Source organism: Manis pentadactyla, chromosome 9, assembly GCF_030020395.1.
Source record: "Manis pentadactyla isolate mManPen7 chromosome 9, mManPen7.hap1, whole genome shotgun sequence".
NCBI classification, from domain to species: Eukaryota; Metazoa; Chordata; class Mammalia; order Pholidota; family Manidae; genus Manis; species Manis pentadactyla.
This window is the reverse complement of record NC_080027.1, coordinates 50,010,356-50,026,489: the sequence shown is the minus strand read 5'-3', so window position 1 is coordinate 50,026,489 and position 16,134 is coordinate 50,010,356. Positions and strand designations below refer to the sequence as shown.

Below are 16,134 nucleotides of genomic sequence, written 5' to 3'. Positions count from 1 at the left end.
AGGCATTCACATTTTAAAATGTCACTTTCCAACTATTTCTCAGAGTGGCCAGAGTAATGATGACTGGCTGGAACTAGCATTTGAAAGCCAAAGCCTTAGAAAGGAAGTCCTGGGAAGTCAAGTACCCATAAGTCAGAATTGTTATCAAATGTTAGAAAGCTAGTGTTAGAATGTCACAACTGGGGATTTGGCCAACCCCTGAAGTATCAATAACCCCAAGTGAAGAATTTTCTTCTGGGATTGAACTGTCTCCAAAGGAAAATAATTCCCAAATGGTAAACAGACTCATTATAAGAAAATGGGAGTTTCTTAATGACACATCCTAAAGAAAATTTAAAATGTTGCTAAAGAGATTTTAGAATTAAAGTTTATAAACAGGGACTTCTGGGTGGCAGTATAGAGGGAGCTTGAGCCCAACTCCTCCCACCCTCACACTAAATTTACACCTACACATAGAGCAATTAATCTTGAGGAAGAAATGAGGACTGATATAGCTCCTGCATAACAAGGAATAAAAAGATTTAAAAAAAGAAAAAAGCAGGAGAGACAGAGAGATGGAAACCCACCTCCAGAGCAGCAACACATAGAGGGGAGGTATATCACTGAGGGACCTAGACACAGATTCCTTGCCCTGGGGCACAGAAAATTTAAAAAGCCATGCTTTGAAGTGCATCTAGACTATAAGGGAAAAAAACAATGTATAGAACTAAAGCACCTGCCATTTGGTGGAGGAACAGTGGGAACTCATTCTGGATCACAAATCTGGCAAATACCATGTTTTGCACTTCTTCCCTACATTGAGATACATGCCAATTTCAGACTCATTAGGTGGCTTCCCAGCCCCCACCCATACCCAGACGCATCAGCCAGGGAGTGCATTGGCATTTGGGCCACAGATGCCCAGAACGCATAGAGCTAGTTGCCATCATCAAACCATAGAGAGCTCACACTCAAGGGCACCACTGCTCTTAAGACACCAGCCCACTAGCTACAGAGGTGGGGCTTCTCTGGAGCCAGTCATTGCCGCATGCCCAAGCTGCTGCTACATTACAGACTCAGAGCCAGTAGCTGTGGGGGGGTGGCTTCTCAGGGGACTGTAACTGGACCTAGGATTGCACTGTGGGTGCCAAATCAGTGGTTGGCACCCCTTGAGAGTACACCTAGGCTGCTGCAGCATCACAGGCATAAAGCCAGTAGCTGCAGAGAAGGGGCTTTCCTGGAGACTGCGCCTGGGCCCACTGCCTCCCTGCCAGCATGGACCCTATCAGTATCTACTCAGGAACCCCTCGAATTGGGCATTCCATCTGCACTAGGAGAAAAACAACCAGGAAACATTTAATAAAATGGCAATATCTATATACCTATCAGTAATTACTTTAAAGGTAAATGGACTAATGCTGCAATCAAAGACATAAGGTGACAGGATAAAAAAACAAGACCCATCTATTTGCTACAAACAAGAGACTCACTTTAGATCTAAAGACACAAACTGAAACTGAAAGGATGGGAAAAGTTATTCAATGCAAATGGCAATGAAAAAAAAGCTGTGGTAGCAATACTTCCATCAGACAAAAAAGCAAAAAATAGACTTTAAAGCAAAAATTGTAATAAGACACAAAGAAGGACATTACATAATGATAAAGGGATCAGTCCAACAAGAGGAAATAACAGTTTTAAACATCTATGCACCCAGCATAGGAGCACCTAAATATACATAGCAAGTACTAAGAGACAAAAAGGGAGAGATTGAAAGTAATACAATAATAGTAGGAGACTATCACCCCACTTAATCAATGGATAGATCATCCATACAGAACACCAATCAGGCAACAGTGTATTTGAATGAAATTGAATGAAAATAGAATTAACAGATATATACAGAACATTATATCCAAAAACAGTAAAATATACATTCTTTTCAAGAGTAAATGGAACTTTCTCCAGAATATGTCACCTGTTAGGTCACAAAGCAAGTCTCAACAAATAAAGACTTGAAATGACACAACAGTATGACTGGAAATCAGTTACAAGAAAAAAATTGAAAAAGCACAGACACGTGGAGAGTAAACAGCATGCTACTGAACAACCAATGGGTCGTAAAAGAAACCAAAGAAGATTAAAAAATACTTGGAGAATAATGAAAATTGAAATGCAGTGGTTCAAAATCTTTGGCACACAGGAAAAGCAGTCCTAAGAGGGAAGCTTACAGCAGTACAGGCCTACTTCAAGAAGCAAAAAATATCTCAAACAGTCTAACCTGACACATAAATGAACTAGAAAAAGAACAAACAAAGCCCAAAGTTAGTATAAGAAAGGAAATAACAAAGATCAGAAGGAAATAAATGAAATTAAAAACTAAAAAAATATATATGAAAGATTGAAACTAAGAGCTGGTCTTTGAAAAGATAAACAAATTTGATAAACCTTTAGCTAGACTCATCAAGAAAAGGGAGAGAACTCAAAATCAGAAATGAAAGAAAAGTTACACCTGCCACCACAGAAATACAGATGATTATAAGAGAATTATTATGGCCACGGCAATCAGACAAGATAAAGAGATAAAAGGCAGAAAAAAATGGTGGTGTGAGAAGCAAGGCAAGAAACCTCCTCCCAAAAATCACATCAAACATGAAAATACAGCATATACAACTAATCCTGAAAGCAGCCTGAAGACTGCAGAACAGACTACCTACATCTGGGAAGAAGAGAAGACCTCACAGAATAGGGTAAAATGGCAAAACCACGATCCAGCTGGACCCAAGCCCTCTTCCCACCCCAACAAACAGGAGGAAGGAAGAGGAATGGAGAGGGGAGGGAGTAGAAGCCCAGGACCTCTGGACACCTGCCCCTGGAGATCTGCTAGAGGAACATGAATCCACATCACATAGTGCTCTGGAGATTAATGGAGCTGAAAAGCAAAGACAGGTGGAACACTCTGAGAAGCTGAGATTCCAACCACTTTTGGAGAAAAGGGACGCACTACAGGACCGCCTGAGACAAAAGAAAAGCTGGCAGTTTGAATGACTTCCCAGCAGCCAGAAGGGTGCTAGCAGGGCAAAGAATACACAGAGCTCTCTGCTCAGGAGAAAGGGCAGGTGGACAACATCTTCCTGAACTGCTCAGCCCTGGGGGTTGGGAACTCTCAGGAACTTCAGATGCTCCATCCCCCTGGCTGGCAGTGCAGCCCCAGGACTCTACCCTGTGGTGCACAGCCTGCTGCTCCTTCCTCCTAGCAGGCTCTGGTCCCACTCACCTGCCACACCCACAATTGCAGCAGACCAGCTGGAGGGTAGTTCCGCCCAGTGCAGCTACAGGGATGTAGCAGCAAGGCCCCTGTCTCTGCACTCAGCCCAGCTGATCTGGCAGTGGAGGCAGGTGTAACAGCCAGGAAGGAAGGAAGCCCCTTCCAACTGAGCTCTTTCCTCACAGCAGGTGTTGGTCCCACTTGACTCTGGTTCCCGCCATTGTGGCAGGCCAGAGGGAGGGTGGCTACACCCACAACAGCTCCAGAGAATATTCTCCCTGCTTGGGTGATCAGCAGATGACCCACACGGTCAGAAAGGTGCCACACCCACTACATGCCAATGGCCGGGGCTCCCACACAGGAAATTGAGCTTCTGGGCATTAGAGGACACCTTCTACACAAAGCTATTATTCCAAGTAAACACTAAAAGAAATGAGGCAAAGTAATTTGGTGCAAATAAAAATACAAGAAAAAACACCAGAAAGAGGACTTAGTAAAACTGAAATCACCAATTTTCTTGGTAAAGATTTAAAAATAAAAGTCATAAATGTGCTCACAGATTTACAGAAAAATATTCAAGATCTCAGGGAAGACTTCAACAAAGAGATAGAAATCTTGAAAAAGAGCCACTCAGAGCTAAAGAATACAGTATCTGAAATGAAACATACAATGGAGAAATTTTAAAGTAGATTAGATAATGTAGAGGACATGGTAAATGAAATAGAAATTAGAGAACAGGAAAACAACATGAGGAACAGAGAGGAAAAAAGACCTCTAGGAATGAAAGAATAATAAGTGACATGTGTGACCACTCCAAATGGTACAATATTCACATTATAGGGGCATCAGAAGAAGAGAGAGAGACAGAGGGGTAGAAAGTCTCTTTGACGAGGTAATTGTTGAAAACTTTAACAAACTAGGGAAGGAAATAGACACCCAGGTCATGGAAGTGCAGAGATCTCCCCAAAAAAGGAATCCTAGGAAGACAACACCAATACATATAATAATTAAAATGGCAAAGATCAAGGACAAGGAGAGAGTTATTGAAAGCAGACAGAGAGAGAAAAAAATATCACTTATAAAGGAAACTCCATCAGGGTATCAGCATACTTCTCAGCAGAAACCTTACAGGCCAGAAGAGAGTGGCATGATATATTTAATGTAATGAAACAGAAGGGCCTCCAAGCAAGAATCCTTTACCTGGCAAGATTATCATTTAAATTTGAAGCAGAGATTAAACAATGTCCAGATAAGCAAAAATTGAGGGAATTCATGACCACTAAACCATTTCTACAAGATCTCTTAAAGAGACTTCTCTGGATGGAAATGCTCCTAAAGCTAAATAGCTGTCACCAGAGAAATAAATCCACAGTAAAGGTAGTAGACCAATTAATTACTAAGCAAATATGAAATTAGATCAACTACTCACAAAGTTAGTCAAGGATACACCTAAAGATAAGAGTATGATGCCTAATAAATAAAGTGTGGAGGAGGAAGAAAAGGAAGAGGAGGTAAAAAAAAAGAACCTTTAGATTCTGTTTGAAATAGAGTAGTCAGAGATTTAAGGTAGACTGTTAGATGGTAAGGAAGCTATCCTTGAACCTTTGGTAACCAAAAATCTAAAACCTACAGTGGCAATAAGTACGTATCTATCAATAATCACCTTAAATGTAAATGGACTGAATGCACCAATCAAAAGATATAGAATGGCAGAATGGATTTAAAAAACAACAATACCCATCAATATGCTGCCTAGAAGAGACTCATTTCAAACCCAAAGGCATACACAGATTAAAAGTGAAGGAATAGACAAATATGGTTCATGCAAAGAATAGGGAGAAAAAAGAAGGAGTATCAGTACTTAGACAAAATAGATTTCAGAACAAAGTAACAAGAGACAAAGAAGGACATTACATAATGCTAAGGGGGTCAGTCCAACAAGAGGATATTACCATTATAAATATATACACAATCAACATAGGAGCACCTAAATATGTAAAACAAATACAGAATTAAAGGGGGAAATAGACTGCAATGCATTCATTTTAGGAGACTTTAACACACCACTCACATCGATAGACAGATCAACCAGGCAGAAAATAAGTAAGGAGACAGAGGCACTGAACAACACTTAGAACAAATGGACCTAAAAGACACCTACAGAACACTCCATCAAAAATCAAGAGGTTACACATTCTTTTCAAGTGCACATGGAACATTTTCCAGAACACATCACATCCTAGGTCACAAAAAGAACCTCAGTAAATTCAGAAGGATTGAAATTGTACCAACCAGGTTCTCAGACCACAAACATACGAAATTAGGATTAAATTATGGAAAGAAAACAAAAAAACCTACAAACATGGAGGCTTAACAACATGCTCCTAAATAGTCAATCAGTCAATGACCAAATAAAAACAGATGAAACGATATATGAAGACTAATGAAAACAACAACTCAACTCCCCAAAAATCTGTGGGATGCAGAGAAGACTGTTCTAAGAAGGAAGTATATTGCAATACATGCTTACCCCAAGAAACAAGAACAATCCCAAATGAACAGTCTAAACTCACAATTAATGAAACTAGAAAAAGAAGAACAAATGAGGCCCAAAATCAGTAGAAGGAGGGACATAATAAATATCAGAGAACAAATAAATAAAATTGAGAATAATTAGACAATAGAATCAATGAAAGCAGAAGCTGGTTCTTTGAGTAAATAAACAAAGTAGATAAACCCGTAGCGAGACTTATCAAGATAAAAGAGTCTACACACGTAAACAGAATCAGAAATGAGACAGGAAAAATCACTATGAACACCACAGAAATTCAAAGAATTATTCAAGAATACCATGAAAAATTAAATGCTAACAAACTGGATAACCTAGAAGAAATGGACAAATTTGTAGAAAAATACAACCTTCCAAGACTGACCCAGAAAGAAACAGAAAATCTGAACAGACCAATTACTAGCAATGAAATTGAATTCGTAATCGAAAAGCTACCTGAGAACAAAACCCCTGAACCAGATGGCTTCAGCACTGAATTTTATCAAACATTTAGGGAAGACCTAATACCCATCCTTCTTCAAGATTTCCAAAAAGTAGAAGAGGGAATACTTCCAAATTCATTCTATGAGGCCAGGATCACTCTAATACCAAAACAAGGCAAAGACACCACATAAAAAGAAAATTACAACCCAAAATCCCTGATGAACATAGATGTAAAAACACTCAACAAATATTAGCAAACCGAATTTAAAAAATACATCAAAAAGATCATCCATCATGATCAAGTGGGATTTATTCCAGGGATGCAAGGATGATACGATATTTGAAAATCAATCAACATCATACAGCACATTAACAAAAGAAGGACAAAAATCACACTATCATCTTAATAGATGCTAAAAAGCACTTAACAAAATTCAACATCCATTCATGATAAAAACTCTCAACAAAATGGGTATAGAGGGTAAGTACTTCAAAATAATAAAGGCCATATACAACAAACCTACAGCCAGCATCATACTTAACAGCAAAAAGCTGAAAGCTTTTCCTCTAATATAGGGAACAAGATAAGTATGCCCACTCTCACCACTTTTATTCAGCATAGTACTGGAAGTCCTAGCCACAGCAATCAGACAACACAAAGAGATAAAAGGCACCCACACTGGTAAGGAAGAAGTTAAACTGTCCCTGTTTGCAGATGACATGATATTATACATAGAAAACTGTAAAGACTCCACCAAAAAACTATTAACAACTGAATTCAGCAAAGTTGCAGGATACAAAATTAATACACAGAAATCTATTGCATTCCTGTATACTAAAGATGAACTAGCAGAAAGAGAAACCAGGAAAACAAACCCATTTTCAATTGTATCTAAAGAATAAAATACCCAGGAATAAACCTAACCAAGGAGGTGAAAGACCTATACTATGAAAACTAAAAGATAGTCATGAGAGAAATTAAAGAAGACACCAATAAATGGAAATCTATCCTGTGCTAATGGACAGGAAAAATTAATATTGTCAAAATGGCCATCCTTCCCAAAGCAATCTACAGATTCAACGCAATCCTTATCAAAATTCCAATAGTATTTTTCAACAAACTTGAATAGTTCTAAAATTCATATGGAACCACAAAAGACCTTGAATAGCCAAAGCAATCGTGAAGAAGAACAAAACTGGGGGCATTATTCTCCCTAACTTCAAGCTCTCCTACAAAGCAACAGGAATCAAAACAACTTGGTACTGGCACAAGCACAGACCCATAGATCAATGGCACAGAATAGAGAGCCTAGATATAAACCCACACATATATGGTCAATTAATATCAGATTAAGGAACCATGAATATGCAATGGGGAAAAGACAGCCTCTTGAACAACTAGTGCTGGAAAAAATGGACAACTGCATGTAAGAGAATGGACCTGGATTATTGTCTAGCTCCATACACAGAAGTAAACTCGAAATGGATCAAAGACTTGAATGTAAGTCATGAAACCATAAAATGCTCATAAGAAAACATAGGCAGAAATCTCTTGAATATAAACATGAGCAACTTATTCCTGAACACATCTCAGGCAAGGGAAACAAAAGCAAAAATGAACAAGTGGGGCTATGTCCAGCTTAAATCTTCTGTACAGGAAAGGACACCATCAACAGAACAAAAAGGCATCCTACAGTATGGGAGAATATATTCATAAATTATTTATCCAATAAGGGATTAACATCCAAAATATATAAAGAACTCACACACCTCAACACCCAAAAAGCAAATAATCTGATTGAAATATGGGTGGAGGATCTGAACAGATACTTTTCCAAAGAAGAAATTCAAATGGCCAACACGCACATGAAAAGATGCTCTGCATCACTAATCATCGGGGAAATGCAAATTAAAACCACAATGAGTTATCACCTCACACCGGTTAGGATGGCCAACATCCAAAACACAAGAAACAACAGTTGATGGAGAGGCTGTGGAGAAATGGGAACCCTCCTACACTTTTGGTTGTAATATAAATTGGTACAACCATTGTGGAAAGCAATATGGCGGTTCCTCAAAGAACTAAAAATAGAAATACCACTGGACTCAGTAATTCCACTCCTAGAAATTTATCTGAAGAAAAAAATCATCCCTGATTTGAAAAGACATACATACGCACCCCTATATTTATTGCCACATTATTTACAGTAATCAAGATATGGGAGCAACCAAAGTGTCCACCAGTAAATGAATTGATAAAGATGATGTGGTATGTACACACAGTGGAATGTTATTCAGCCATAAAAATGAAATCCTGCCATTTGCAAGAACATGGATGGACCTAGAGATACGCTAAGTGAAATAAGCCAAGTGGAGAAACACAAATAGCATACGATTTCACATATTTGTGGAATATAAAAGCAAAGTCTAAGAAAATGAACAAAATAACAGTAGACTCCTAGACACTGAGAAGTGACTGGTGGTTACCATGGTGGAAGGGCTTGGGTGGGGGCCACAAATGGGTGCAAGTATCTCAATCATAGTGTAAGTTGGTCATGGGGTTGGAAGTGCTGCAGGGAGAATATAGTCACTGGTTCTGTAACATTTCTGTATTGACAGATGGTGACTACATTGGTTGTGGTGAGGGTTTAATAATGTGGGTAATTGTTGAACCATTATGTTGTATACTGAAAACTAATAACAAAAGATTGTACATTAACTATTCAGTTTTTAACAATTATTGAAAATAAATAGTATTATGAAAAAATTGTATGCCAACACATTGGAAAACTTAGGAGAAATGGATAATTCCTAGAAACACTCAGTCTTCTAAGACTGAACTGGGAAGAAATAAAAAAATTGAACAGACCAATTACTAGGAATGAAACTGAATCAGTAATAAAAAAAAAAACTCCCAATAAACAAAATCCCAGGACCATGTGGCTTCACAGGTCTTCCAAACATTTAAAAAAGAGTTATTATCTATCCATCTCACATTGTTTCAAAAAACTGAAGAGAAAGGAAAGCTTCCAAATTCATTCTATCAGCCAAACATCACCCTGATACAAAATCAAAGAAGAACACTACAAAAAAAATTTTTTTAGCCAAATTCAGAAATATATTTAAAAAATCATTCACAATAATCAAGCAGGATTTATTCCAAGGATTCAAATATGGTTCAGTATCCACAAGTCAATGAATGTGATACACCACATTAACAAAAGGAAGGATGACCATATGATCATTTCAATAGATGCTGAAAAAGCATTTGACAAAATTCAACATCTATTCATTATGAAAACTCCTCAACAAAATCTGTATAAAAGGTTATGTACCTCAACATAATAAAAACCATATATGACAAACCCACAGCTAACATCATACTCAGCAGTGAAAAGCTAAAAGGTTTTCCTCTAAGATAAGGAATAAGACTAGGATGCCCACTCTCACCACTTTCACTCAGTATAGTACTGGATGTGCTAGCCACAGCAGTCAGACAAGAAAAAGAAATAAAGGGCATCCAAATTGGTAAGGAAGAAGGAACACTGTCACTAGTTGCAAATGACAACATATTTTATACAGAAGACCCTAAACACTCCACCAAAAACTATTAGAATTAATAAATGAATTCAGTAAAATTGCAGCATACAAAATCAACAGAAATCAGTTCTGTGTCTATATACAAATAATGTAGCAGAAAGAGAAATCAGGAAAACAGTTCTATTTACAATTGCATCAAAAAGAATAAAACCTAGGAATAAATCTAACCAAGGTGGTGAAAGACCTGTAAAACAAAAACTAAAACAGTGATGAAAGAAATTAAAGATGACACAAGTAAATGGAAAACTATTACATACCCATGGATATGAAGTTTTTTATTGTTAAAATAGCCATACTGCCCAAAGCAATCTACAGAATAGCTATCAAAAATACCAATACCCTATCTAAATACCAATGGCATTTTTCACTGCACTAGAGCAAATAATCCTAAAATTTGTATGCAACCACAAATGACCCCAGGTAGCCCAAGCACTCTTGAGAAAGAACAGAGCTGGGAGGCATCAAACTCCCTGATTTCAGATTGTACTACAGAGCTACAGTAATCAAAACAGTATGGTACTCACACAGGAACACACGTACAGACCAGTGAGAGTGAGTAGAAACCCCAGAAATAAACCCATACCTATATGGTCAATTAATATATGACAAAGGGGGCAAGAATATACAACAAGGAGAAGATGGTCTCTTCAGTAAATGGTGTTGGGAAAACTGGACAGCTACATGGAAAAGAATGGAACTGGATCATTATCTTACATAATAAACAAAAGTAAGCCCAAAATGAATTAAAGACCTAAATATAAGACCTGAGACCATAAAACTAGAAGAAAATAGGCAGTAAACTCATGAACACCAACATTAGAAAATTTTTTCTAGATATGTTTCCCCAAACAAGGGAAAAGCTGCACAGCAAAGGAAACCATCAATAAAAAGAAGATGCAACCTACTGAATGGGAGAATATATTTACAAACAATATATCCAAAAAGGAGCTAGTATTCGAAATATATAAAGAATTCATACAACTCAACACCAAAAATACAGACCATCTGATTAAAAAATGGGCAGAAGACCTGAACAGACATTTCTCCAACAAAGACATACAGGTGGCCAACAGGCACATGAAAAGATGCTCCATGTCACTAATCACCAGGGAAATGCAAATCAGAGCAACAATGAGATATCTTCACTTCAGTCAGAATGGCTACTATCAACAAGAATAACAATCATTGGTGAGGATGTGGAGAAAAGAGAACCCTCATATACTACTGGTGGAATTGTAAATTGGTGCAGCCACTAACAAAAGTAGTATGAAAGTTTCTCAAAAAACTAAAATTAGAAATACTATACAACTCAGCAATCCCACTTCTGGGAATTCACTCACCCCCCAGAAAAAATATTAATTTCAAAAGATATATGCACCCCTATGTTTGCTGCCACATTATTTACAAGATTACAGTTGTACAAATTACATACTATCCCTTGTGAAATTATGCTTTTTGTTTAACAAGTACAACTTTCATTTATATCTTCCAATATTCTTCTTTAAAGTTAAATTCATTTTAAGTTATTTTAGCCTATGTAATAGACTAGAATTATCCAACCTTATGGTAAAGGTCACAGATTTTAATTAAGTTCACAGGACTAAAAAGCAACTCTCCCTAGTTTGTGTAGTAGTTCTTTGGCCATGATCATTTCTCTTTTTGTATAGTGCTTCTTCAAGTACCCTCTCTTTGAGTTTGTAGAATCTAATAAATTTTGTGGCATTTTTCTTTGGTAATATCTTAGAACTATCAACTTCTTTTTCTGTTAGTAGTCCTCTTACATATGAGTATTAGCTACTTTTGTCATGATCCTATACCCCAAACCTATCTTATTAGTTTACAATTAAAGCTTAAAATAGGTGTTTACACTTGCTTAATATAATTTTACTGTAAATATTACTTAATTTGCATAATAGGTAAGTGTATCATTGCAGGCTATCCTGGGAAATTATCCTCAATAAGAATTGACTAGCCTGACACTTTAGAAGTAGAAAATTGTAATCAATGTAATGAAATGGAATACCTTAATTATCATCTGACAAAGGAAAAGAATAAACTCTAAGTGTTGGTCATGTAAGCAGCTACTGTCATATAAACAGTAATATTCCTCTTGCTTTTGTAGTTGTAAAAGGATTTTAATTTGTGTTTTCTATATATTCCTTTACTAGTTTCGATAATGGATAAGATGGCAACAGTTTTTAACAGTGCACAGAGATTGGAAGTTGTTAGAAACTGCATCTCATTCATATTTGAAAATAAAACATTGGAGACCGAAAAGGTAATAAAATGCTGTCTTTCCCAATTAAGCATTCATCCTTTCCTTTTCAGATTTACATGTTTAGCTTGCCAAATGACCTCTCCTCTAATTCCACCCCTTTTTCCTTATAAAGTATCCTTTGATTGTTAGGACCACTTTAAATGAATAGTGTCTAAGATTTAAAATCTTAGTTGAGCCTACTTACATGGCTTCCAGAGAAATACTGATGGTCATTTTTTCCCCTCAAATTTTCAATACTCATTAAATCCTATTTTGATATATTATTGAGAAACTTAACATTTTAAATATAATTTTATTTATTATAAAGAATCTAGTCAGAATAAGTAATGAATTATAGAAACTCTGGTGTTTAACTTTAATATGCCTTGTTAAAACACATTCTCTTGCCTTCTTGAATAAAACTTGCTAAACATTATATAGCCTTTTCTTAGTGATGTGTCCTGGTTCTGAACGTCTATTATAATGGGCTAGTAAAACATGCAAAGTAAAAAGTGAAGTTTTTACCCTTATGGTAAATGACCCAAGCCTCTTTATGTTTTGAGTTTTGTTGGTTCTTTCTTTCCTCATGGTTGAAGTGTTACAGATTTTCTTTTGCTCCTCCTGCTTTCAGCTTTCACATCCTGTTTCTTGTACCTGCCTGTAACAACATTATGCCCTCCTACTCAGGCTTCTTCCCTTCCTTCTTAATTTGCTCCTTTGTTCAGTTTTGCTTTTCGTGTGTTTGTTTAGGTTTTCAGAGTTAAATAAGCCTACTGTTATTTTATGTAAAGTAAAAATTAGGTAGGTTTTAAATGGTGAATTGGAAGAGGCATTCTTATGGCTGATGAAGTGAAAGAGCTTTAATGCATAATCCTAGACATTTCTCTTTGTTGCTCTGAGTATTTTTTTCTTTACCTATTATAATATTGAAATGAGAAGAAGAAATTTTAAAATTTTCCTGTAATTAAAACTGAGTAGCAATTAAATAGCTGATCATTTAAAAAGTATAAAATTACCTGTGTTTCTTGTGATTTTAATTTTTCCTTCTGTTTTTGCCATGGAGATGTGGCCAGTTACAGAAACAAGGTCTGTAAGTGTCCTGTGGCTTTGACTTATGATCTAAGCAACAGTCATTTTGGTGACAAAAGTTTTGATGAGTTTTTTTTAATGAAGCTGATGTTTTTTAAATTTATCACATAAACTAATTCTACTTATTTTTCATGCTGGCTTACAGGAAAATAGCTGTAAATCCATCTATTTTATAATTGTTCTTAATAACAAATCACCTCTTTTCTAGGAGTTTAATTCTGCTAATAACTCTATTAAATGCTTTACAGGATGCACTTGAATTTTCAGTATGATTGAAATCAGTATTTTTTTCCAGTGGTAAGTGGTACCTTTTATTCACTCTGCCTCTCTTGTCCTCAGACCCTTCCTGCTGCGTTGAGAGCCCTTAAAGGAAAGGCAGCAAGACAGTGTCTCACTGATGAGCTGGGTTTGCATGTTCAGCAACACAGAGCAATATTAGACCATCAACAGTTTGACTACATAATAAGGATGATGAACTGTACCCTACAGGTAATTTTTAGTTCTTTCAGATTATTTCTCTTATTTGAGAGATTTTTTTTTTTCTGTTTTTCCAGGAGATTCAGTAATTACTAATATATGAAGTTCTTGAGCCATCCACAACTAAGGATAAAGAGCTGATTACCATACCATATCTGTCAGAACACTTATTTATTACTTGGCATAAATATTAAGAGTATTTCATTTTTTCTTTATATTCTCTTGTAAAATACTGTTATTTTACTAGTTCTATAAACAAGCTTTATGAAAATGAAGAGTCATCTTTAAAACATTCAATTACATATTATTTAATTTCTGTATTCATGTTAGCCTTCTCCAGTTTTCAGTTGTACTATGAAGGCAGAAGCTAATGAATGGTGGAGAATACAAATGACAAGTGAATTAATTACTTACTAAGACCTTTTTGTGTGTAAAGCACGCAAAAAATTTCGTGTTGTCTTCAAAATGTATATGATCTTACAGAGATAAGCTTCCCACAAAATAAAATGACACAATTTAAGAGGAGCAAATAATGTGATTTTCCTATTCTGACTCAGCTCGTTAGATATTCTATGTCACTGAAATCATATTCTTTACTTGATAATGAATATTCTCAAGCCTTTTGTACAAGGAAAAAAATGTAATTAAATAGTAAGAGTTCAAACTATCATCATGACTCCAGAGAAACTAAATAAAATGCATGTTAAATTCTGGTAAATTGAAAGTGAGAATTATAAAGTATAATAAACAATAAAATTTGTGGGTGAATGAAGGCCTAAATAAATAGAAAGATATATGATGTTCATGGATCAGAAGACTCAGTATTATAAAGATATAATTTCTTCCCAAAGTAATCTACAGAGGCAATGCAAGTCCTATGAGGATCCCAACTTGAAGAGCAAAAGCCCAAGAACTACCAACACACTTTAAAAAACAAAGTATAAGTATTGGCTTTGTCAGATATAAAAAATTAGTTTAAAAGAGGACAAACAGCCAAGAAGTACATGAAAACATGCTCAACATCATTTATCATCAGGGAAATGCAAATCAAAAACACAATGAACTATTAGGATGTTAGGATAGCTGTTATCAAAAGACAAAAGATTAGATTGGTGATAATATGTCAAGAATGGAACCCTTGTGAACTGTAGGTAGGAATGTAGATTAGTACAGCCACTCTGAAAACCAGTATAGATGTTCTGAAAAATTATAAGTAGAACTCCCCTGTGATACAGCATTCCCACTTCTGGGTATATCCAAAGGAAATGAAAACAGGACATTGAAGAGGTCAGTGCACTCCCATGTTCACTCCAGCATTATTCACAATAGCCAAGGTACAGAAACAACCTAAGTGTCAGCAGATGAATGTATATGTTCTTCTGTTAGGGGGAATATGGTATGTTTTTGTATACACATACACATACAGTAGACTCTTATTCAGCCATGATAAAGAAGGAAATCCTACCATTTGTTACAATGTGAAGAGCTCTTGAAGGCATTATGGTACATGAAATAAGCCAAACAGAGAAAGATGAATACAGCTTGGTGTCACTTATATGTGGAGTCTTCTTTAAAAAGTCATAATCTTAGAAATAGAGAGTAGAAAAGTGGTTGCCAGGGGCTGAAGGGTAGAGAAAATAGGTAGAGGATGGAAAGAGGTGTAAACTTTTAACTGTAAGATGAATAAGGCCTGAGGATCTCATGTAAAACATGACTGTACTTAATAACACTAAATTATATAATTGAAATTTCCTAAGAGAGGAGAACTTCAATATTTGCACCAAAAAATAAATAAAGAGAGGGGCGGAAGATGGCGGTGTGAGTAGAGCAGTGGAAATCTCCTCCCAAAACAACATATATCTATGAAAATATAACAAAGACAACCCTTCCTAGAATAAAGACCAGAGGACACAGGACAATATCCAGACCACATCCGCACCTGAGAGAACCCAGCGCCTCGCGAAGGGGGTAAGATACAAGCCCCGGCCCCGCGGGAGCCGAGCGCCCCTCCCCCAGCTCCCGGCGGGAGAATAGGCAGAGCGGAAGGGAGACAGAGCCCAGGACTGCCGAACACCCAGCCCCAGCCATCCGGGCCAGAGTACAGACACAGTACGTGCCCAGGGGGCCATGGATGCTAGGGAAACAGGGCAGCAAGAACAGTGAGCAGGCACTGGAGGCCGGGTGCCGGAGGACATAAGAAAAGCACGCGACCATTTTTTTTTTTTGGTGGTCATTGTTTTGTTTTGGCGGGTGCTTTTTGGAAGTCTTAAAGGGGCAGGGCGGGACACTTAATCCAGAGGTAGGGAATCCGGGGATCTCTGGGCACCCTAAACCCTGAGGGCTGCAGGGAGCAGGGAGGCCCCTTACGGAGATAAATAGCCTGCCAGCCACTCCTGCTCCAACGCACCTCCACCACTTTGGAGTAGCTGCCCGAGCCAGGCCACGCCCACAGCAACACTGGAGATTAACTCCATA

General features: G+C 37.0%; 1 protein-coding gene across 3 annotated transcripts in view; it reads left to right on the top strand.

Annotated features, from left to right (window-relative positions):
- The window catches only part of SBF2 (SET binding factor 2), a 558,284-nt gene that overhangs the window by 361,581 nt on the left and 180,569 nt on the right, over window positions 1–16,134 (top strand). For all 3 annotated transcript variants that reach the window (XM_057507357.1, XM_057507356.1, XM_057507359.1), the window contains 2 exons: window positions 12,005–12,114; window positions 13,522–13,671. In XM_057507357.1, coding sequence (XP_057363340.1) covers window positions 12,005–12,114; window positions 13,522–13,671 — 260 coding nt within the window. The remainder of the gene's footprint in view (window positions 1–12,004; window positions 12,115–13,521; window positions 13,672–16,134) is intronic.